At 36.3% G+C, this 25,082-nt stretch overlaps 2 protein-coding genes across 2 annotated transcripts; both read left to right on the plus strand.

Moving 5' to 3' along the window:
- Nucleotides 1–399: 399 nt before the first annotated feature.
- Nucleotides 400–17,677, plus strand: LOC143552152 (myosin-7-like). Its single transcript, XM_077042436.1, has 43 exons — nt 400–579; nt 1,531–1,687; nt 1,915–1,973; nt 2,056–2,215; nt 2,373–2,522; nt 3,094–3,230; nt 3,311–3,457; nt 4,340–4,441; nt 4,658–4,715; nt 4,800–4,901; nt 5,606–5,643; nt 5,831–5,957; nt 6,190–6,360; nt 7,200–7,331; nt 7,871–7,983; nt 8,051–8,108; nt 8,210–8,387; nt 8,892–9,097; nt 9,359–9,478; nt 9,625–9,723; nt 9,931–10,005; nt 10,129–10,203; nt 10,613–10,687; nt 10,781–10,855; nt 10,969–11,043; nt 11,137–11,211; nt 11,322–11,396; nt 12,037–12,111; nt 12,197–12,379; nt 12,438–12,577; nt 12,670–12,724; nt 12,800–12,871; nt 12,945–13,115; nt 13,190–13,324; nt 14,051–14,215; nt 14,308–14,406; nt 14,476–14,546; nt 14,618–14,717; nt 16,082–16,138; nt 16,215–16,271; nt 16,334–16,414; nt 16,497–16,579; nt 17,455–17,677. Exons 1-43 carry the CDS (start codon nt 506–508, stop codon nt 17,567–17,569), a joined length of 4,572 nt encoding a protein of 1,523 aa, XP_076898551.1. The 5' UTR covers nt 400–505; the 3' UTR covers nt 17,570–17,677.
- A 1,242-nt stretch (nt 17,678–18,919) lies between these two features.
- Nucleotides 18,920–19,453, plus strand: LOC143552143 (S-protein homolog 24-like). Its single transcript, XM_077042431.1, has one exon. It carries the CDS (start codon nt 18,920–18,922, stop codon nt 19,451–19,453), a length of 534 nt encoding a protein of 177 aa, XP_076898546.1.
- Nucleotides 19,454–25,082: the final 5,629 nt, after the last annotated feature.

The raw sequence follows: 25,082 nt of genomic DNA on the forward strand, positions 1-25,082 counted from the left end.
TTATAGTTGGAACTAAAGTCTGGGTGGAGGATCATGAGATATCCTGGATAGACGGTGAGGTGTTAGAAATCAATGACAAGGAATTAAAAGTACAATGCTCATCCGGAAAAGAAGTACGTTTTTCGGTTATTAGTTTATAGCTTTAGAATTAGGAAAACAGTTACTGATGCAATTGTTAATTTGTTATACTATAGATTGTAGTTGTTTTGTCGAATGTGTATCCGAAAGATCCCGAGTTTCCGGAAGGTGGAGTGGATGATATGACAAAGTTGGCTTATTTGCATGAGCCCGGGGTTCTACGAAACTTAAAATGTCGCTTTGACGTGGATGAAATTTACGTGAGTACATATTTATGTAGCTTATGATTGAAAGAATATATAAATGCTGAATTTTATAACTAGAGCTAAATTTGGGTCACATACTGGTTTTGCAGACTTACACAGGAAATATTTTGATTGCGGTGAACCCTTTTAAACGAATACCAAATTTATACGACAAAAGTGTGATGGAAAAATATAGAGGGATGGCTCTTGGTGAATTGACTCCACATCCTTATGCGATTGCTGATATGGCATACAGGCATTTTTCTTTCCTTTTTCTTGTCTTGTGTCAGTTTGTTAATGAACAGTAACAATATAGGCCTGTAAAGTTTACAGTGTAAACAAATCGAACTTTCAGTGAACCATGTGACAGGAAGTTTGTTTATGTTTGTTCATTTAATTAACAAACGTACATAACATGGAAGTTGATCATTTATTATACGTACATGAACACATATCTTGTTTGTTCATTTATGTTCGGATATGCCCGTTCATTTATATCTATTCATCTGTGTTTATTCGTTTAAATACTGGTTCAAATATATTTTTTACGAGTATTGATTTAAATAAAGTTGAATTTCGTATTTGATAAACCTTATTTGGATATATTTGTTACTTTTGAACTAGTGGATGTGATGGTCATGGTATTTTAGGCTTTAACTTGGGAATACACTTATTTTGGTAGGTGTTTGTTTATGTTCGTGAATTTTCATTTAGCATATCAAAAAACAAACATAAACGAATATGTTCGATTTCTTAATGAACGAACATGAACTAGAAAATCCGTTTGTGTTTGTTTGTTTGTTCGGTTAAAGCTAAACGAACGCGCATGAACAAGGACCGTTTGTTTCAGGCGTGTTCAGCCGTTTCTTTTTCTTCCTCCGTGTGCCAATGGCCAATTTATTAATGAATGGTTGTGTAACGTGTCAAAACGGGCCTAACTGAGTTGGATTCTCCCATTTTTTATGTATAATTTGTGTGTTCTATATGATTGAAACAATGTTTTTATATTAGAATCTAACTTTTAAATAAAGGGATTTAGTGGGTTGTACGCATTAAAGAAATACCATAGGCTGATTTTGAACCATTTGAACTGTTAGAAATAACCTGTAACCTGAATGGACCCTTTTGTAGATCATAAGTATATGGCTCTCTAATTATTAAGTTTCAAAATATTGTTATATACAAATAAGGACCTTTTGAAATGCAGGCAGATGGTTAATGAAGGAATAAGCCAGTCAATACTGGTGAGTGGAGAAAGTGGTGCAGGTAAGACCGAAAGCACAAAAAATCTTATGCAATATCTTGCTTATATGGGAGGCCGGAGCGGATCTGATGAAAGGAGTGTGGAGCAGCAAGTTCTAGAAGTATGCTATATTTATTTAAAAATATTATGCATGTTGTCACTTAAAGGTGACAGTTTTGAATTTTGAGTTTTGCATATAATTATGTATGAGTAATTCGGGTTATGTTTTCTCTATATAAGCTAATAATCTTTGAAGAATTAGCTTAAAAGACCATGGTTCAAATAGGTCAATGGTCACCCAAAGTGTATTTTAGTGCATAACAATAAAAAGTATATTTTTTTTGGCAGTCTAATCCGGTTTTAGAGGCATTTGGTAACGCCAAGACAGTCAGGAACAACAATTCAAGGTTTACAACCGCTTTTTGTATTAAAAGTTTCAAATACTGAGTGTGTTTTTGGTTATTTAACTAAAAATTTCTGTTATTGCAGTCGATTTGGTAAGTTTGTTGAGCTCCAATTCAATGAATTTGGAAAGATATCGGGAGCTGCTATAAGAACTTATTTGCTGGAAAGATCACGGGTTTGTCAAGTGTCTGACCCTGAGAGAAGTTATCATTGCTTTTACATGCTCTGTGCTGCACCACCTGAGGTAGTAATCAGTTATGTGTAAAATTAAATTCTGAATATTTTTGTGTGTATACATTCTGTTTGGACTTTTGGTAGTATGTCATTTATCTTTTGACTGGATTATGCTTTCTTGAGCTCATATCTTTTGATTTCTACTACCTTCACTGGTGCATTTTCAGGTGTCTGGAAAGTATAAACTGGGGGACCCACGAACGTTTCATTACCTTAACCAATCAAATTGTTATCAACTCACAGGAGTTGATGAGTCTAAAGAGTACCTTGCAACACAACATGCCATGGGTGTTGTTGGGATCAATTCTGATGAGCAGGTATTTATCAAAACATGTGATATTTTGTCATATTGTGTAAAAATGTGTAATCTAAAATGTTTTTTTTAGGCTTGTAAACGAACCGGATGAACACATTCGGCGCATGTTCGTGTTAACTTTAACCGAACAAATGATCGAGTTCGGACAATTAAACGAATGAGATTTTCTTTTTAATATTTGTTTGAAAAAAAATCGAGCGTGTTCATGTTCATTTATTAATACTATAAACGAACGAACATAGTTGAACTTAGACGAGCAAGCATAACCGAGTGAACACAATTAAAAGTGAACATGAACGTCAATCTGTTGGGCAAGAAAAGTCAAATAAACAATAAAATCTAAACCAACAAACATAAATGAACATGAACGAACGGGCATAAAGCGGTCACGAACGTATGAATGAAGGAGACTTGCGTTCATGTTTGTTCGTTTAACTAAATGAACAAATAGTTTTGTTTATGCTCGCTTGTTTATTAAATAAACCAACATAAATGAACTTCCAACCAAGCGGTTTATGAATAGTTCACTGAACTTTTGGTTCATTAACAGGCCTAGTTTTTTACTTTTACAGGAAGCTATATTCCGTGTTGTTGCTGCAATTCTCCATTTAGGGAATATTGAGTTCACTAGAGGGAGTGAACCAGACTCATCTCAACCTAAAGATGATAAATCTCGTTTTCATCTGAAAACCGCAGCTGAGCTTTTCATGTAGTTCGTCTTTATAATTTTTTTTCCAATTTTTTCTATTCAAGAAAGCGTTTCTTATAATGTAGACATGTTCTGTTTAGGTGTGATGAGATGGCTCTTCAAGAATCTTTCTGCCAGAGAGTGATGGTAACTCGTGGTGAGAGCATTAAAAAATCTCTTGATCCAAATTCTGCAGCTATCAGTAGAGATGCTATGGCCAAAATTGTTTATACAAGATTGTTTGATTGGTAAGTTTTATCTTACTGAAAGATTGACTGTATGTTGAGGTGGCGATTTTGACCCGTTTACTAATGATTGGGTTTATTTGGCTTGTGTTTTCATCTCAAACAAGTCAAATGGGTTGAACGGGTCAAACAATTTGAAAGTCCTCCAAAAGGCTATACTTAATGTATACAACCTCCTAATATTAGGCTTATAAACGTACCGAAAGAACACAAACATAGCATGTTTGTGTTTGTTCAATTAACTTTAACTGACGAACACGAGCAATTGAATGAACATGGTTTTTTTGTTTGTGTTTGTTCATTAAGAAAACGAACATGTTCGTGTTCGTTCGTGAACAATGTAAATGATGGTTTTGATGAACATAACTGAACATAGATTAACGGACATAACTCGGCTAAAATTAGTTAAAAACTTAAAAGTATTGTGAAGCAAAATGTGTTGGGCCTAAGAATTATTTAGACTATACTAAGTTGTAATGGGCCAAAACATGTAAATAAATATATTAATGAATGCAAAACGAATGAACTTAAACATATGTAAACTAACAAACACAATTAAACGTAAACGAAAGAACATAAACAAATTTAAATGAACAAATGAGACAAGTGTTCATCTTCAAACTTTCCACCAAACGGTACACTAAACATTCGGTTCGTTTAGAGGCTACCTAATATTATTTTTGTAAAGTAAAAAGTAAGAGAATGGACAAGAAAAGTTGTGGGTCAACCCAACCAAACCCGTTTTGTTCATTTTTAAAATGGCATGTTTTTCCCCGTTATCCAACCAGTTTGGCCTGCCTATCTTGCCACATCACCATACTTTACCCCCCCCCCCCCCCCCTTTTTTTTGGGTTTATAGCTCAAGATCTTTATTGCATCACCCAGGATTGTGACCAGGATTAATAATTCTATTGGTCAAGATGCAAGTTCAAAATTCTTGATTGGGGTTCTGGATATTTATGGATTTGAGAGTTTCAAGACGAACAGGTGCTTAACTGGTATGCTTTTGGTTCATCATTTAAAAAAAGGTTAATGATTCCATTAATACATAACTCTAAATTTGATTTTTGGCTCATTATGATTTGCCTAAAGTAAGTTATGGAAACAAATTTTAGTGTGAAACTATGTTGTTTGCTTGACAGATATATAAGTTGCTGATTTTTTTAATTAGTTTTAACATAAAAGTTAATTGGCTGTATGCAGTTTTGAGCAGTTTTGCATCAATCTGACTAATGAAAAACTCCAACAACATTTTAATCAGGTTTGTTTATTTAAGCATGTTTTTAAAATTTTAAAGCATGTATAGTAGGTTAATCTGGGTGCTGGTAAAATGTGTTTTTCGCAGCATGTCTTCAAAATGGAGCAAGAAGAATATTCCAGGGAGGAAATCATTTGGAGTTATATCGAGTTTGTGGATAATCAAGACATTCTAGATCTCATTGAAAAGGTCCGTGTTCGTTTTTTTCAATCTAATTTAATGCATAAAACTGTAAATCATTTTATTATAGGCTATTGTTTACTATTGTAATAAGAAAAATATTGTAACTTTCATTATAAAAAGTGTTAACTTTTTTGGACAAACAGGGCTGTCTAGAAAGCTCGAAGTTTGCTTGAGAAAAGCTTGGCTCGAAAAAAGCTCGCTGGCAAGCAAGTTGAGGTCAAGCCAGGGTTGGTTTGGCTCGTGGCTCGCTCGATAATTGGCTCGTTTAAACAAAACCCCAATTTTTATTATATACGCAACAATACTAGTAATAATAAAAATAACAATAATAATAACATATAAAATATTACAAAAAAAACAAAAATAGTACATAGTATTTTGAATCTGCATTTCGATCTATAAAAGGTAAAAAGGAAAAAAATCTAAAATTTTAAATGTAAACAAAAATATTTTTATTTGCCTGTTATATATCAATACATGTAAACAAAAATTTAAAATATTTTAACGAGGTGGCTCGAGCTAATTACGAGCCGAACTCAAGATCGACTTTTCAGCTTGTTAAAATAAACGAGTCGAGCTGAGTCGGCTCATTTAAGTTTGAGGTCTAGCCTGATTTCAACATGGCTCGGTCGTTTACAGTCGTAACCCAATCCACCAGCTCTAGCAGTTTGTATAATATTCTTTTCTAATCTAGCTTTTGATTGCTTCAGAAACCAGGGGGAATCCTTGCTCTTTTGGATGAAGCTTGGTATGTATGCATTTTGTTTAAATAACAGATGTTTTTATGTAATTAATACTTATTAATGTTACTTAGTGGTTCATGGTGTTATGGCATGCTTTGTTAAGTAATGAGCCACCTTTTATGATGAACTTTAATAGCCAAAACGTTGTGTTTAAAATTACAAAACTGACCCTGTCATGTCTATTCCATGCAGCATGTTTCCAAGATCCACTCATAATACCTTTGCTGAAAAGCTTTATCAGACGTTTAAAGATCATAAACGATTTACCAAACCGAAGCTATCAAATACAGACTTCACCATTTGCCATTATGCTGGTGATGTATGTATATTTTCTTTTATTGCATAGTAATAACTAACATAAATACGTATTGTTATTAATGGGTGTTGGTTTTTCACTTTGAAAGTGATTATCTGCGATTTTGAATGAACAAAATTAGATATAAGATAATCAGCTTCAAAATGCAAATCCAATCAACCGTTAATGCATTTGTATGTAGACAAAGTGCAAGATATTTGATATTTTTATATTTATTTGAAGTACTTTGTTATAGGTCACCTATCAATGTGACTTCTTCTTGGATAAAAACAAGGACTATGTTGTTGCTGAGCATCAGGCTCTCATGAATGCTTCTAAGTGTTCCTTTGTATCAAGCTTATTCCCACCTCTTGCACAAGATTCATCAAAAGCTTCAAAGTTTATATCAATCGGTTCCCAATTTAAGGTCTTTAACTTTTCTACATCTATCAGCCCACCATTATTCTTGCATTCTATAAATGGGTTGATTTGGGGTGTGTTCTATCCCAATTGGGTTGCAGAAAAAAACTTAGCTATGAGTCAAATGGGTTGCCTTGAAAGTTGACCAAAGTACATCTTTAATGCTTACAAGTTACAACCTCCCAAGTCATTTTGTTCAAAGATTTATCTTATTATTGTAATAATGTTTATTTTGTGTTAAAAAGGTTTATAGTAATACATGAAAAGTGTTTGCAGGTCAACCCTGACAAGACCATTTCAACCCATTTCAGAAAGTGACTATTTTCAACCTAAACTCGTTTTGACCCATTACTCGCCTGCCCGATAAGGGTGTGCATGGTTCGGTTTTGGCCCAAAACCGTAGTCACAACCAAAAGTTAACCAAAGAACTAGAACCAATCGGTTATGGTTAAGTCGATGATGGCTAATGGTTTTAGAAGTTGAACTGGAATTGGTCGTGAGATGTTTGGGCTTGACCAAAATAACCCAAACAATGCTTTACTAAATATCCAGCAATGTAATTGGGGTTGAAAATTTTTTAGGAATCCTTATAATATCCCGGTCCATGCAATGGTTTTACTAAATCTTCAGTTATGGATTGGTCAAAGGTAGTGGTTTGGGCCGGTTAACCGTGTTTTTACTAATTAATTTGTGGGTCGGTTCGGTTTTTAAAAAAAGTCAACTGACCCATCAGTTTTTGGTTAGGTTTGGTTATATTGGCTCGGTTATATAGGTTCGCTTAATTCGGTTTTATGCACACCCCTAATTTTATAGTCTAGCTCATCTTGGAATGTTTCATCTTAACAGCAACAATTGCAAGCATTGCTGGAGACACTGAGTCACACAGAGCCACATTATGTTCGTTGTGTCAAACCAAATAATCTTTTAAAGCCTGAAATCTTTGAGAATCCGAATATATTACAACAACTTCGATGCGGCGTAAGTTTAGCACTTCTAGGGTTTTCATGTATTCAATTTTATATACTTTTTCTTGCATATTGAGGCCACAAGTAGGCAACCGAACAAACGAACGAACATGTACCCTTAAACGAATGAATTTTCTTGTTCATGTTCATTCGTTCATAATATTTTAAACGGATGGTTCACGAACATAAATGAACACCTACCAAAAGTAAATGTATTCCCAAGTTAAAAGTCTAATATATCGAGATCATAACATCCAGTAGTTCTAAAGTAAACAAAGATATTCAAATAAACGTTTTTTAAAGACGAAATGCAAATTGACTTACAAATTAATATCAGTAACAAATTTATTTGAACCAATATTTAAACGAAGGAATATAAATGAATGTAGAGTTAGATACAATCAAATTGGCATAACCGAACGTAAAAGAACAAACAAGACATGTGTTTCGTTTACAATGAACAAAAAGTTGTGTAATGAACGAACTTCCAACCGAACATTCACTAAACATTCGATTTGTTTAGAGGCCTAACCACAAGTCATGTTATTTCAGGGAGTTATGGAGGCAATTAGGATCAGTTGTGCGGGTTTCCCTACTCGTAAACCGTTTCATGAATTTATAGAACGTTTCAAGATTCTTTCACCTGATGTTGTATCATATAGGTAGTACCATTGACTTTAATGTACTTAAACATAATTTTAATAACAAATACTTATCTGTGTTTAACTGTAGTGATGAAATAGAGGCTTCAAAGGTACTCTTAAAGAAGGCGGACCTTGAAGGGTATCAGGTACTTGAAAGATTTTCTTTTTAAGTTGCAGTTTATGTGCTAAGTTTTATATGGTGTGAATATTCTTACAGGTGCAATGTTTCTGATTAAAACTCTTGCAGATTGGTAAAACGAAAGTGTTTTTAAGAGCGGGACAGATGGCAGAAATTGATGCTCGTAGAGCCGAGGTTTTAGGCAGATCCGCTATCAAAATTCAGAAAAGGTTTCGTGGGTATTCTACGTGCAAGAAGTTTATCTTGTTACGATCTTCAGCTGTACTTATACAAACTATTTGTAGAGGTATACACAACTATTACCTTTCTAGCAGTACAGTTTCTGGTTAAAATTGTTCCAAATGGGTCGGATTGACCTACACACATTCTTTCCAGTTTTAAAAAGAATTACTTATTATTTCGAAAACACTGTTATATCTAATCTTTGAATAGAATGATTTTGGATGTTGTATGTAGGCTTGTAAACGAACCAAACGAACACGAACGGAGAATGCGCTTGTTAGTTCGTTTAACTTTAACCGAACAAACGGTCGAGCAAGAACATTTAAACGAATGGGATTTTTCTGTTCATGCTCATTCGTTAAAAAATCAACTTTTCGTGTTCGTTTATGTTTTAACAATATAAAGTAACTGGCATATTGAGGTAAAACTAGTTAAAAGTAATGTGAAGAGAAAATGTTCACGAACATAAATCTTTTAGCTAATGTTTTTTTGTTCAATTCATTTGAGATAAAACACAACCCAAACTGGCCTTTTAATAAGTGAACGGATCAACTGTAACATTTTATAGGGAAAGTTGCACGTCTTTGTTATGAGCGTCGAAGGAAACAAAGGGCATGTTTGAGGATTCAGAAAAACGCACGCATGCATCGTGAGAGAACTCGTTACAAATACATGAGTTCTTCAGTTATTTTTATTCAAAATGGAATGCGTGGAATGGCTGCACGCAATGCATATAATCATAAAAGGAATACAAAAGCAGCAATTGGTATCCAGGTATAGTCTTTGACTTAACAATTTCTCCACAGAATCATACTTACTGTATTTATAACTGAACTGCAATGCACAAAACTGTCCATAATACCAAATTTCATATTTACCATTTTCAGTTTTTGTATAAAGGTGTTGGATATGAATCTGTTTTGACTTGTTACCCAACACATCCATTTTGCCACGTCTAATTTAATCATCTAGTATAAAGGCCCAGTCATAGGCTTTTTTTTCTTAAATTTATATTTCTCCATGATGAACTTGCAGAGTCAATGTCGGCGACATTTAGCCCTGCATCGTTATTTAAAAATGAGGAAAGTAGCAGTTTACACGCAGTCTATTTTAAGGAAAGACTTGGCACACGTAGAATTAAGAAGGCTTAAAAAGGTGACTCGAGATTTAATGACATCTTTCTCTTCCAAATTATTATTTGTTACACCAAATTCTACATATTTTTAAATTTCTAATACATTGATGTGGAAGTTGGTTTCAACACTCTTTTTTTTTGCATGCATAAATATGTATTGTTGTAGATTGCAAGTGACACTAGTGCTCTCCAAGATGCCAAATCTAAATTGGAACAAGAAGCCAAAGAACTGGCCATGCGATTGCAGGAGGAGGAACGCAATAGGGTAAGTATACTTTCAGCCAAATCGAAACAAAAACCAACGGTTTCGTTTATGTTTAAGCTTGGTTTGAGCTCAAAACCAACCATGCACGCCCGCGATGGGCATGTGGTTGGGTAACTGGTCACAACGGGTTCAGTTCAAACCCCTAGACTTTATGGTATGAGTCAGGTTGACCCGAAACAATATTTGTTGACCTTTTTGTTTCTGTAGGCTGAGATGGAGGAAGCAAAAAAGAAGGAAACTCTGAAGCTAGAGTCTGCTGTAAAGGAGATGGAAGCTCAAATGGTGCTTAATAACCTTCTAACAATATGTTCTGCTTCTTGATTCACACACAAAACACTAAAAAATATATTACAAATTTTGGTTTTAATTTATTTTTGATTGTTTGATCTGCTTTGATTGTTTTAGGCTGATATGGCGGAAGCTAAAAATAAGGAAAATGCAGAACTGCAGTCTGCTATAAAAGAGATGGAAGTTAAATTGGTGATCTATTATGTTCCAAGAACTTTTATTTCTTGTCACATAAAAAGGATTTTTAGTTTTGACAATATTTTCTTTTTGTTTGCTTTTGAATGTTTGAAATGCTTGCAATTGGTGCTTCATACATTTCTAAAAAAATGTTCCGCTTTTTGTTTCATGATACATTGAAAAAAAAAGATTACAAAATTTGGTAATAATTTATTATACTTTTGTTTATTTCTGATTGTCTGATCTGCTTTGAATCTTTTTAGGCTGATATGGAGGAAACCAAAAGTAAGGAAAATGCACAACTGCTGTCTGCTATCAAAGAGATGGAAGTTCAGTTGGTACACAAAAAGGAATTATAGTTTTGACATGATTTTTTTTCCTTTTGTTTGCTTATGATTGTTTAACATGCTTTCAAAATTTGTAGGCTGAGATGGAGGAAGCTAAAAATAAGGAAAGTGAAAAACTGCAGTCTGCTATAAAAGAGATGGAAGTTCAATTGGTACTCGCTTTGTGACACACAAAGGATGTAATTATGAGATCACCAACAAAAACTTGTTTTTTATAACCTTTTTTTTTGTGCATCCATTTCTAGGCCAGCATGGCGGAAGCTACAAATGAGGAAAAGGCCAAATTGCAGTCTGCTATAAAGGAAAAGGAAGCTGAATTGGTGATTTGTTCCTTTTAATAACTCGTTCTACTTCTTAACGCACCAAAATATAAAATCAGATTACAACTGTTTTATTTTGTTTGTAGTAGTTTGATTTGGCTTTGATTTTGTAGGCTGTTATGGAGGAAGCTAAGAAAAAGGAAACTGCAGAGCTGCAATCTACTATAAAAGAGATGGAAGTTCAATTGGTACTCGCTTTGTGACACACAAAGGATGTAATTATGAGATCACCAACATAAACTTGTTTTGTTAACTCTTTTTTTGTGCATCCAAATTTCTAGGCCGGCATGGCGGAAGCTACAAATGAGGAAAAGGCCAAATTGCAGTCTGCTATAAAGGGAAAGGAAGCTGAATTGGTGATTTGTTCCTTTTAATAATTCGTTCTACTTCTTAACACACAAAAAATCAATTGCAACTGTTTTATTTTGTTTTTAGTAGTTTGATTTGATTTTATTTGATTTTGTAGGCTGTTATGGAGGAAGCTAAGAAAAAGGAAACTGCAGAGCTGCTATCTGCTATAAACGAGATGGAAGTTAAATTGGTACTTCATAATACTTTTGATATGTAAAGCAAGAAATAAGATATTCTAGACTTAGGCTTGTAAACAAACTGAACATTCAGGGAACCGCTTGGTGGGAAGTCCGTTTGTGTTCGGTTTTTTAATAAACGAATGAACATGAACAAAGTTTTTATGCTCATTTAGTTGAAACGAACGGACATGAACACGTGTCATGTTCGTTCATATATGTTTGTTATTTATGCTCATTCATTAATATACTCATTTAAATGATTTAGGCCATTACTGCATAGTTACATTTTAATAGTTTTTTAAGTCCAACACATTGTTGCCATTTACTTTTAAATTGTTTAGCTCACTTATCGTCGTTCATCTATGTTCAGTTATATTTGTGAACTGCTCGTTTATACAATTAACAAATGGACATAAAACACGTTCATTTCTTAACGAACGAACGCGGACAACAAAACCCCATTCATATAATTCTTCGTGCTTGATTGTTTGTTAGGTTAAAGTTAAACGAATGAAAGGACACAAACTTACTTCGTTCATATTCATTCGCTTCCTTTACAAGCCAACCTAGAATGCAAAACTTTAGGTTTTACTTAATTTTTACATTTGTTTTTTTTTGTTTTTGAGTTGTTGAAGTGCTAAATTTTTGTAGGCTGAGATGGAAGAAATTAAAAATAAAGATACAACAGAACTGCAGTCTGCTATAAAAGAGAAGGAAATTCAATTGGTACTTGATAATATTTTTGATACATAAAGCATAAAATATTATTATTTTTTCTGTTTTAATTAGTTGAATTGCTAAAATTTTGTAGGCCGAGATGGAGGAAACTAAAAGTAAGGAAAATGCAAAATTACAGTCAACAATAGAAGAGGTGAAAGCTCAATTTCAAGAAACCAAAGAACTGCTTGATTCTACGAAGAAAGAAATGGAGCAAGCTCGTGCTGCTGACAATGAGAAAATTGAAGCACTTACTACTGACAATGAGAAACTCAAGGTTGACTTTTAAAATCAAATATGTCTTTTTATACAACAATATAATATGTTATATGCAGGATGTGGTTAGTTCATTGGAACTGGAAACTAGTGAAACACAGAAGAAATATGAAGAGACCAGTAAGTTAAGTGAAGAGAGGTTAAAAGAAGCTATGGATGCAGAAGCAAAGATAATTGATTTGAAGCTTGACATGCAAAGGTTGTATATTACATTATAAGGTTATTATTTTTCACTTTAAATCCGAGGAAATGAGTTTCTTACTTATAAGCTTTTTTTATTTCTTTTTTTAGTCTTCAAGAAAGGATTGCTGACATGGAAGCAGAAGACCAGATTATAAGGCAAAAGGTAATGTTAAAGGACCATGCCAGCTGCCACGTCACTTTCTTAGATAAGCTAAAATGACAAGTGTTTAATTTTCAGGAAGGTCACAGTGGCAGTCCTTCAAAGAAGTTTGATAGCAACTTGACACAATCCACCATAGGAAGGGAGCGCGTATGTTTTTACATGATTTTTTCACATATATTTCTTTAATTTATTTTTCATCTAATTGTATTTTTCCATATAGGAACTGGTTGATAATGTTATGAAAACTGCTACACAAGATTTAGGATTTTCTCAAGGGAAGCCGGTTGCTACATATGTTATATACAAAAGTCTTTTGCACTGCAAAGCTTTTGAACCAGATATAACTACCATTTTTGATCGGACCATCCAGATGATGGGTTCTGATATAGAGGTCTGTGTTTATATAATTTTACCTTTGACATTTATATAATTAGTAATTAGATTATGTTATTACATATTTTTCAGAAAAGCGAAGAAATTAAACATATGGCTTATTGGCTCTCTGTCACATCTACATTGCTGTTTTTGATTCAAAAGACTTTAAGTCCAAGTCCTCCTAAACCTCAGCAGCTGACATCATTATTTGGAAGGATGACACAAGTACTCTTTGTTTCTAAATACAAACTCGTTTTCTTACTGGTCAGGTGTGTTGGGTAATGGTTGAAGCATTTCAAGTTGAAATGGGTAGGCTTGTAACGAACCGAACAAACATGAATGGGCATGTTCATGTTTGTTCATTAACTTTAACCGAACACGCGACCGAACACGAACATAATTTTCTTGTCCGTGCTCGTTCGCTAAGAAAATGAACGTGTTCTTGCTTGTTTATGTTTACACACGGCCGAACTTAAACAAACATAAACGAACAATCATAAATGCACATTAATGAACGAACAAGACAATCTGTTCATGTTTGTTCGTTTAACTAAATGAACAAAAATGATTTTCGTGTCCGTTCGTTTAAAGGTCTAATCAAAGGTCATTTTATTGTACGGGGTGGTTTGGCTGCAAACACTTCTGTTGATTTTTATAAATAATCATGACTACAAAACAATATTATTACAATAATAATCTAAATCTTTAAATAAAATGATTAAGGAGTTTGTGTGCATTAAAACTCAACTTCTGGCAAGTTTCAACATGTTTGACCCATTTGCATGTAAAGGGTGAAGATTTTCATCTTTCTTAGTGAATCATTTCTATACAGGAAGTTAAGGGGGAGAGGGGTTAATACATCTTGAATCTCATTGAACTAAAATTGGTGGATTTATGGGATACTTTGATTTATTAGAATTGTTATTATATAATATTTTTTAATATTTGTAGGGATTTAGATCAGCATCGATCATTAGTATAGTGTGCCACGTGGAAGTCAAGTACCCAGCTTTGCTTTTTAAGAAACAACTTGCTACATATGTTGAAAAATTATATGGGTTTATTCGTAACAACTTAAAGCGAGATTTGTCACAACTTATAGCCTCTTGTATTCAGGTACCATATGTTTATTATAAGTTTTATTGCAATTCAAACCATCATATGTTGTTGTATATGGTGCTAATATTTGCAATTTGTAAACAATTCAGGCACCAATAACATCAGATGGTAAAGTTTTTCCAGTTGAATTTTGGGATAGCATCATTGAAAGCTTCGATTGCCTGCTTGATACATTAAAAGAATGCTTTGTAGGTTATTTTTCTATTAAGGTTACTTGTATGCTCATTGTTTTAACCATCTCAACATAATTTTATTAGGTGCCAATAGTCATTATTCAGAAGATATTTTCTCAAGTTTTTTCATTCATTGATGTACAGCTTTTCAACAGGTAACGATTCTGTTCATGTCAAACTAGTTATCTCATTTCCTAAACTGTAAATATTTCAATCGCCATGTCAGCTTTCTTCTACACAAAATGTGTTGCACATTACCAAATGGGACGTATGTGAAAGCAGGATTGGCTAAACTAGAGCTTTGGTGTTCTAAAGTCACAACAGAGGTATTCACTTAGCTCGTTTAACTTTGACCGAAAAACAATCAAACATGAACATCGAAACGAGCGTAGTTTCTTGTTCATGTTCGTCATTAAGAAAAGTGAGCGTGTTTGTGTTCGTTTATATTTGTTCGTTAGTAGTATAAACAAATGGTTCACGAAAGAACTTAATACGGATGAACAAACATAATTGTGTGAACAATAATTAAAAGTAAACATGAACATTATTATGTTGAACCATTGACGAATACAGAAATTTTGAGTACGAGAGACAAAATATGAGTCGTTCAAAATTGGTTCGATAAAAAACGGGTCAGGTAAAAACAAGTGACGATCAATAATATTAAACCCGCTATTAATAACTTACAATTATGGCTATTAAATATACTAGAAAAAGACTAAAAAATATATATTAACATAAACATACAAATTAACCTAAACGAACAGAAAGGCTAACATAAATGAACCTAACCTACGAAGTATTTATAAAAAAAAACCCAAAAGTAATCATTTAAATTTTCTGTGCTGCTTAAAAAAGTAATATAAATGTTTTAAAACACCATTAAACACTTATAATTGCTTGGTCAAAGTGTTTATGGGAGGTCTCCATAGGGCTTTTAAGTTTATTTAATTTAGTTTTCTGATAGTAAACACTTTTGTTTAGTTTATTATAATAAGTAGTGAAATGGGCCTATGCATGAAAAGAATTGTGCCCAACCAAGCCCCAAATCTCTATAAAAATTGGGTTGGATCTTTAATAAAAGAATATTTTGGTTAATATATATGTATGCATTCATGGGCCTGCACAACACCTTGGATCCGCCTCTGTGTTGGACCTAAAAATTGATAAAACTAGAGTAAATTGTAATAATAATATTTTAAATTGATAAACTAAACAAATTGTAATGGGATGAAACTTTTTAGTGAATATGTAAACAACCGAACATAAATGAACAAAACATGTATTCATGTTTATTTGTTTAGCTAAGTAAATGAACATAAACAAACTTTTTGCTGAACGGTTCACGAATGTTTCACTGAACGTGCTGTCCGTTTACAGGCAAACCTTCACTATTTTGTTTAAAGATGGCAAGATGGGCGAGTCGCTTGGGTTGGGTAGCCGGTCAAAACGGGTCATCCTTAGTACAGAATGAAAGCACCTTTTTGGTCCAATTTTAAATTTGATTACAAAAAACAATATTATTAGAATACTAATCTAAATCGTTGAATAAAGCTACTAAGAAATGGTTATGCATTACGACTTTCACCCCGTTTGACTTGTTCTGCCCATTTGACCCGTACCCTTTTCTGTTAAGTGTTTTGTTGAACCCATTTGAGTTAAAAGTAACACTAACCACTCATTGAATCAGTATGCAGGCTCATCAATGGATGAAATTAACCGTGTAAGGCAGGCAGCTGAATTTTTGGTATGTAATAAAATAAATTACATTATTTTCTCTATTTTTCAATTTCGAGTAACAATTCTTTACCTTTTCATTTTAGGTTACAAAAGAGAAATCTAAAATCACATACGACGAGTTCACAACTAAACTATGTCCTGTAAGTCACCCGTTGTGTTTTTCAATATCATGAACTGAAGTGTCTAACTTTAGTTGACACAGGTTCTAAGTATCCAACAACTTTACAGACTCTGCACTTTCTATTTAAATGATAAAGATGACACACATGGTGCCTCACCTGAAGTAAGGATAATAAAAATATTATATTTGGTTATTGTTATTTGTTTACCTCTCAAACAATTTAAATATTATTGACTTTCTACAGGTTATTTCCAAGTTAAAAGTTCTAATGTCAGAGGACTCCAATGATCCTGATAGTGACTCCTATTTGGTAGACGACACTTCTAGGTATATATTAACTATATACACTGAGGTTCATTACATAATACTTAATTATCGCGAGAACAAAAAGAAAATACCCAAATCGTTTAAATTTAATTCTTTTTTATACTTATTAAATACAAACGTGTGTGTTATGTACTTATTGTACATAAAAAACATCATACTAATGTGTTCATAAGTTTTTCTAAATTTTAACCATGTAGGTAAATAATCCACACATGACTTAGTGATTTACACATGTGTAGGTTCTATATATAAACAAAATATGTTCATATTTTTGTTTTTTTATTCCAAGAGAGATGAATACACTTTCCATTTCAACGTTTCTTTAAATATTATGGATTTGATTCATATTCAAAAAAAGTAACACATTTAGTCCCCCTTGGAGGGGGGCTATCGTTTTCTGTTAAGTTGGTGTAAATTGACCAAAATTCCCTTATTATTACGAGTATTATTAAAGAGAGAGAGAGAGAGAGAGAGAGAGAAAGAGTAGGAAGAAATCTGTTTAAATTAGGTGGTGGGTCCCATTTATAATCTACTTTTCAATTTTTTCGGTTGCCATTGTAAAGGGTATTTTAGTCATTTTATTAGTTGAACAGAAAAAGATAACCAAATCCAAGGCAAGGGTTTAAATGGAGTTAGTTTATTGAAAATCACTTGACTGAAGGCGTAATTTCTGAAAATTACGTATCAGCTCCATGATATAAGGGACCGACCGTGCAATTCGTTTACTTTTTTTTTTTAAATAAGGCTGAAAAATGAATGATGTATTCTACCTAGAAGCTTCCCCCCCCCCCCCCCCCCGGGTATATACAATGCAATGAAATATAATTTACATTGTTCAAAGATGTGTGAATTGTTCCTATTTTTATTATTTGCAGCCTGCCGTTCCCAGTTGACGAACTTGGTAAATCCATTAACGTGAAAGATTTTACAAACATAAAACCTCCCGCTGAACTCCTTGAAAAACCCGAGTTTCAATTTTTAGTGGAGTAAGGCTTGTGGGTCTGTTTGCATTGCTTCCATTTTCGGTTACTCTTGTGATCCGGTCAAGTCAACAAGTCAAGATATACTCCCAACCTGACCCAAATTAAGGAACCTCGGTGCATCATCGGTCATGCATAATATCTCCTCGAACCCACCAAACGTCTTGCTTTTGTACATATCATATCTTTTCGACCTTGATCAAGACACGGGCTTTTGACCTTTTAACAAGATCATCCCGTGTATTGGATGAAACATGATGCACTGGCTAATGGCTTTATGATTCAAACTAAGGCGGCCAAAGTTGCAGTGGATTTATTGGCCAATCAAGCGTTATGAAATGGTCAAACCCATCAGCCATTGGGAACGCATCAAATGGATCTGTTAACCCGCAGGCAACCATTGGGACACACTGAGGTCAATCTCTCCTATGCGGGAAAGGTTGGTGAAGATAAACTTCCATTACAGAGCAAAACGTGGGCATATCATGTTGTACGATGTGCATAAAAAGTTATACAACTCAACGGAACTTTCTTGAGATGATGATCCTCAAGAAACGGAACCATTTGATTTTAAGCATAGTCATGTGTGATGTGTAGAGCAGCCTGCAGTTATTGTTGTTCATATATATTTTTAGTTTTTACCCTCTTGTTAATATATATATATAGTTGCCATTCTCCATCCCATATATAACCCTATTCATGCACTGAAGAAGGAAATTATAATTTTATAACTTACATAAAGTTTAAAGATTAATATGTTTATACAAAAATATCACAAAACATATATGGATCTGAAGTGTTATATACAAATTTGCGTAAATTATAAGCTTGACTATGATCAAGTTTAACCGTAAATGAGGTTATGTTTTGACATCGAATGACCAGCTTAAATACTGTTCTAAAATAGGTGATATTGTGTCTTAATGATATGTTATGAAGAGTTACAATAAGTCATAATGGCTCATGCATATGTTAATAAGTCATGTTGTGTTAAAGAGTCAACGTTGATGTTTGGTTAATTTTAATGTGTAAGATTTCACACTTGATTTAACCGATCAATAATTGTGACTTTGTTTAACCATAATTAATTAATGTTGTTTCACAATGTCTAAACTCTAAAGTGGTTTTGCTTTGATTAAGGTTAACTTTGGACAGGACATGTCTTAACGAGTCATATATATTGTGTGTTATGAGTTATCAACATTTTTGTCAAATATTTTTCAACACCACCTATTTGGTAAGTAAATAACCTCCCATGCAAGCATTTCCACAAATAAATGGTAGACCAATATCATAGCATTAATTTCATAATCTTTTCATAAAATTACACTGAACATAAAACCCCTATTTAATCTTCAAAATGCATCATTTCCAAACACTAAACCTAAACCAAACCGCCATGAAACCCGTGATCATCTTCTTCACCACACTCGTTTGCACGCTTGCATCAGCCGCTGCAAAGCGTTGTATCTTTTCAGATGGTTGGATCATCAATGTGATCAACGAGATCGATAGCGTTCACAAAGTTCAAGTCCACTGTAAATCCAGAGACGACGATATCGGCATGAAAGACCTAGCATTTCATGAATCTGTTAATTGGTCATTCTGTGACAATATTTTTGACCCAAGTACTCTTTACTTTTGCCATGCATATAAGGGTTATGATCAAGAACAAGTTTTTGATGTGTTCAATCGCAATACGGTCAATCCAATCAGCAAGCTTTGTGGTGAGCCGGACAGCAATGCAGATTACTGGAGATGTAGTTGGTTGCTTAAGTCCGACGGGATATACATCGTCGATCGGACTGAAGGCAATGGCAGGTCTAAGAAAATTAAAATGCATAATTGGAACAATACACCAGCGAATTTGATATATGATGATGAAGGTCTCTAGTTAATTACTTGGCTAATCTAGTAGATGTTAACAAATTATCTTGTTAATGTATTGAGTATTAAGTTTATTGAATTATAAGTATCTTGCATTTGGATTAATAAGTTTAAAGTTTGTTTATGTCTATTTGAGCATTAAAATGTCTATTTGACCAACTTTTTACTTTAATGTCCATTGTGTATTTCGTCGACCTGCACACATTTTATTCATTACTCGAAAGGGATTTTAAACAACTAGATTTCGTCAACTCGTCCAAAAAATCTCGTAAGAAGCCAAAAAGATCTCGTTGGATGCCTAAAGAATCATGTTGGCTCCAATACATATATAAACTAAGTCTTATGATGCGTACGTGACAAAATCTTGTTGGTTCAACCGATGCAACATTTGCATCTATTTAATTAATTATGTGTAGTGAACGGGGTCGTGCCATGATGTAATTGTAACTCAAGAACATCGTCACAGTTTTTTGTTTTTTGGTCGTATTGTCATTCTCAAACATCATTTATACGGGTCACAACATCGAAACTTAATTTTTTACGTGGTGTATTTTAACCATGACAAGATCCATCTTATAAAACTTAAGTCATTAACATCGTACATTGATGGCCATACTGATATATCATTTACTTACATAACTTTTGGTTTTCGGTCCAAGTCGATCTTATCTTGATGGTAGCGGTCAAACTATTTTGAGATCTCAAACGAAGGATTTCGGGTCCTTTTTTCAAACAAATGTACATAACGAGTGTATAAATAGAGGGGTGAATAATTTTCTTTTAAAATTTTTTTTTTAATTTATTAAGTTGGTGTTAAAACATATATGTGGAAGAACACTTGTTGTATATATGCATGCTTAAATAAACAAATAATATGTAAAAAAAACTAGAAACAAATTTACGCAACTGATTTAAAGAGGTTTAAGTGGAAGTTACAAGCTCATTATATATCCACTCCCGGTTCTTCAATCGAGAGTTTGTTCCACTAAAAATGTCTCTCTAATGTAGTAGATTAGATATCACCAACACACATCATCTCACTAATTTAAAAACGAGTTTGTTCCACTAAAAATGTCTCTCTAATGTAGTAGATTAGATATCACCAACACACATCATCCCACTAATTTAAAAACAATGATCACCTTGTACAAACGTTTCACTATTTCAAAGAAGTGGCCCCCTCTCAAGACATAGTGATCCTTACACTTTGTTATGTTACTGATTTTAGTGTAATTAAGGATTAATTTGTTGATCAAGTTAATTGTAATATGAATCTAAATAAGTCAGGTGCGGGGTGCACACTTATTAGATCTTATTATAATTTATAATCCTATTGATACTTAGGGGCGAAGCCCCTAAGTCATGAGGGTTCCAAGGGAGCAACGCCCCCTTGGCGGGGGTCCGGGAGCAGCGCCCTTGGTAGCGGGGTGCGAGGGGCGGCAGCCCCTGGCAGGGTCAAAGGGGCAGCGTCTCTGGCTGGGGTCGAGCTAAAAATTAATTAATTAATTAATTTGGTTACAACGTTTAATAAAAAAACATGAGCGTATTTGCAGTTATGATAACTGCAAAGCAGTTTACGATAATTGCATTATCCCTGAAAACCCTAATATAACTTGATCATCAATATACGAAGTTCTTCCTGGTTCATCATAACATACACAAATCCATACTTGATTCTTGCTCATAATTCTGAGTTTCATCCGGTCAAAATATTTGGGAACCACAAATAATTTTGATCTGATAGTGTGCGCCCTGCCTTCATCCAGGGCGCACATGACCCAGAGCTCATCCGCACCCTAACGGGTAAAGATGGCATGCCATCCACATGGGATGGCATCATGACAGCAGCAAAACGCTATGCGGAAACGGAGAAGCAACTGGGTAAAGATCTCCCACAGAGCACAAACCTCTACACCCAGAGGACGAGAGAGGACAACGTCCTCACAGCCCGACTAAATAAAAAACGAAAGCTAGGCATTTGGCAGTCAAGGGTAAACTTTGACACCTCATCCGGCTTGCAACATCGGTTGGGCGGAAGGGATAATGTACAGCCGCACAGAAACTCCAGATGGACGCCACTCACCAAAAGCGTCACTGAGATATTCGCCACTGAAGAGCTCCCGTGGCCAAAACCTCCGATAATCCGACATCGTCACGATGCTGATCGGAGCAAATACTGTGACTTTCACAAGACAAAGGGCCACAACACTGAAGAATGCATAGATGTAAAAGACATGGTCGAAGCATTTGTCAGAGATGGGACGCTCGCGCACCTCGTGGCGCAATAAAGGCTGAGCAGGCGGATGCGTGTAGAACCCCAGCTGGGGAAAACGAATAAAAATTCCAGCTTCAACATTAAGACTACATGCTGCGTAAAGAACGAGATCCCGAACCAGGTGCGTATCGGCTCGATGGCGCTCCCATCCCAACATGGAAGGGAGCTCATTTACACAGTTTGCATGTAAATCAATTCCAATTTGTAAAGAAAAGGCCAAGAGCCACTTCTAATGGAAATGATTCTCTTTTAAGAACATCGAAGCTGATGATTTTACATTTATACTTTTCTGAACACTAATATGCCGGTTTTCACCGCATAATTACGTGAGGTCATTGCATGGGAAGGCGGTCCTACCCGCACGAACCCAAAAAACGTGACAAACCTTCACGCAACCGCGCGTCGAACGGTTAAACTATGCAACACTGGTGACGGCATTCACATTACGTGAAGTCGTTGCGTGGGAAGGCGGTCCTACCCGCACGAACCCAATAACGTGGCAAACCTTCACGCAGGTCAGTTGAAGGAAAAGTTCAATTCTCCCATTAAATGAAAGTGCCGGTCTATCCGCATGAATCATAAAAGGAAACTGAACACTAACCTATCGACAACCGCGCGTCGAATGGTCAAAAACAAAATTCTTAAAAAGGATAAGGAAAACCTACACGCAGGTCAGATAAGGGTAAAGTTTTGCCAACCTACTAAGTGCAAGTGACGGTTCTACCCGCACAATCACGAAAGAGGAAACAAAACTTCACACCTATTATCAACCACGTTCAAAGGTTAACTTCTCCTCAAAGGATGAGGAAAACCTACACGCAGGTCAGATAAGGGTAAAGTTTTGCCATCCTACTAAGTGCAAGTGACGGTTCTACCCGCACAATCACGAAAGAGGAAACAAAACTTCACACCTATTATCAACCACGTTCAAAGGTTAACTTATCTTAATGCCTTAGAAATTTCGAAAAGGAAAACCTACACGCAGGTCAGATGAAGGCTAAAGTTTAGCCATCCTACCAAGTGCAAGTGACGGTTCTACCCGCACAATCACGAAGGAGGAAGCGAAACTTTAACCCATTATCAACCACGTTCAAAGGTTCTTATTCTAAACACTTGGAAAATTGCTAATTTAAACTAAGTATGCAAGTCATAAGTTTATAAAGCAAGGAACCCAAAGAAGGAAATAACAATCTTATACGCAAAAAGATTTATATTTCACAAATTAACTATTACAAGAATGGCCGGGTAACTACCCGCCCAAAAGAATAAAACTATACAAGTCTATCTTAGCAATGGGAAGGGATCTTCAGGATCAAGCTTCAGGGCCGCTTCCACTTGGACCCGCTCCGTCAGAAGAACGGGGTGGTTCGAGGAACGCTTTGAGGACAGCTAACCCATCATCAGCAGCAGCTGCTTCGTCCACCTTTTCCACCACTGGATGCGGGAAGGCGGCGTATTGGTTCAATGCTTGGTCATAAATGGCTTCGGTATCCACATCGAACAAAGGGAAGTTGGAAGGCGGGACGCCTTTCTCAACAAACCCTAGACCAAGCAGGAAACCGGCCTTTTCCCCATCCTCATGAGAGGCGTTGAGGGCTGCGGTCATAGCATCATCGTAAGAGGTCTCTGAAAAGACCCGACGCACAACCTATAAAGAAGAAATACAAGTATTAGAACCTTTTCTTACAAAAGAAAAGCGAGAAGATAAAGCTAAACATACCTGAGGCAACGCTTCTCGAAGAAGCCATTGGAGGGCAGCTTGAGCTTCTTTATGGGCGCGTTCGGCTTCGCTCTTGTTAAGGTTGGCAAGTAAAACTTCCTTTGCGGCAGCCTCTTCGACGCCCTTAAGCTTCCGCTCGGTGTGGTCAAGCACCCCCCTCTGGTCCAGGATTTCCTGGAGTTTCTTGGCATCTTCCATTGCCAAGGCATCATGAGCGCGTTGGAGAGCCTCTAATTTGGCCTTGAGCTCCTCATTCTCCACACGCAAAGGCTCAGCAACGGCTTCAGCCTTGGCAGCCCTCTCGGTTGCGTTTCGCGCAGTCTCCCTGGCCAGCCGAAGCTGTTCATTCACAGCTTGGGCAGCCTTGGAGCGGGCCTCGAGTCGCGCCTGAACTTCAACCTCGAGGGCCTTGAAGGCCTTCTCCTTGTCGGCGGCAGCTGCCGCCAGCTGTTGGTTCTCCTCCCGAAGAGCACGCGCCTCAGATACGTCCTTGGCGCGAGCTGCTTTCAACTTGTCGTTCTCACGACAAAGCAGCTCGACGCGCGGCTGCATCCGGGCTTGGAGAACCCGAAGCTCATTGGTTAGCCTACCCTCCTGGTAGCTAGCCATGGCTTCCCCCAACGCACCATGAGGAGCAGCGTGGCGAGCCCAGTCCACGCACTCCACAGGGGTACGAAGGGTTGTTCCTCGGCGTATGTTCCATCGCGGAACATACACTTCATTGGAATCCGACACTGCAAAAGAAACAAAGGCAGTAAGGAAAAGATGATAAAAAAACAAGGGAAAAAGAAAGGAACCCTACGCACCTGTAGGGTCAATGACAGGCCGATAGCCGCCAAACCCATCACCTGAACCTAAAGGAAATCCATCCAACAGGTCAGGCAGACGGGAAGGTGGCAAAGATCGGCGGGAAGCCCTGCGCGTACCTGATGGTCCGGCCGTCGGTGCCGGTGGCGCGGGCATGGTGGCAGCCGCCGTGGTCGCCGCCGTGGTCGCCGCCTCGTAGTCAGCAGCAGCAGTAACCGCCGGCTCTGTGAAGGATGCTGTAAAAATCGCACGCACGGCCGGCGGGGACGTCATCTCAGCTGGAACAGTCTGCTCAGGAGCAACTGAACCAGCGGAAGCAGGCGCGGTCACCTGGGTCGACGCCTCAGGTAGGCTGACCAAGCCTACCGTCATTGGCGGAAGGGTACTCCTCTGCGCTTCACCCCGGAATGCGTCAACATCCACGCCTGCACAAAGAAGAAAGTGTTAGATAAATTAATGAAGTGATAAATCTACAGACATTATAATTGTACTTACGGGTTTTCTTGACCCTGAACGTACGGACGGGCGGGGAGGAACCCGATGGAGCCGGCCTCTTGGTACCGGTCACCGTCGTCTTCGTAGGTTCTCCGGAGGTAACGGTCGTAGCCTCCGGAGCAGTGGTCTTCTCACCACCGGGCTTCCCCGCCACTTCTTCACTATCTGACTCCGAGTCAGATAGAACCACTGGATCAGCTGTGGAGGCCTTCTCCTTCCCCTTCATGCCGGCAGCAGCTTTCTTCTTCCGCACCAACGGAGGAGCATCTGAGGATTCCTCAGAGGAAGACGGGTCAGGAATTCCAGCAGCGGGTACAGCATTGAGGGATTGAGGGAAGA

This window comes from Bidens hawaiensis, unplaced genomic scaffold, assembly GCF_021521415.1.
Source record: "Bidens hawaiensis isolate Kalapana, Puna unplaced genomic scaffold, B.hawaiensis_p1.1 tig00016783_1, whole genome shotgun sequence".
NCBI lineage: Eukaryota > Viridiplantae > Streptophyta > Magnoliopsida > Asterales > Asteraceae > Bidens > Bidens hawaiensis.

Excerpts from the sequence above, each read along its gene's own strand:
- LOC143552152 (XM_077042436.1), top strand. The coding sequence starts at position 506 with ATGGAAAAATATAGAGGGATGGCTCTTGGTGAATTGACTCCACATCCT. Across the intron at positions 3,231-3,310 it reads ACCGCAGCTGAGCTTTTCAT|GTGTGATGAGATGGCTCTTC; the intron begins GTAGTTCGTCTT and ends TGTTCTGTTTAG. Across the intron at positions 16,139-16,214 it reads GGCAGGCAGCTGAATTTTTG|GTTACAAAAGAGAAATCTAA; the intron begins GTATGTAATAAA and ends TTTTCATTTTAG.
- LOC143552143 (XM_077042431.1), top strand. The coding sequence starts at position 18,920 with ATGCATCATTTCCAAACACTAAACCTAAACCAAACCGCCATGAAACCC.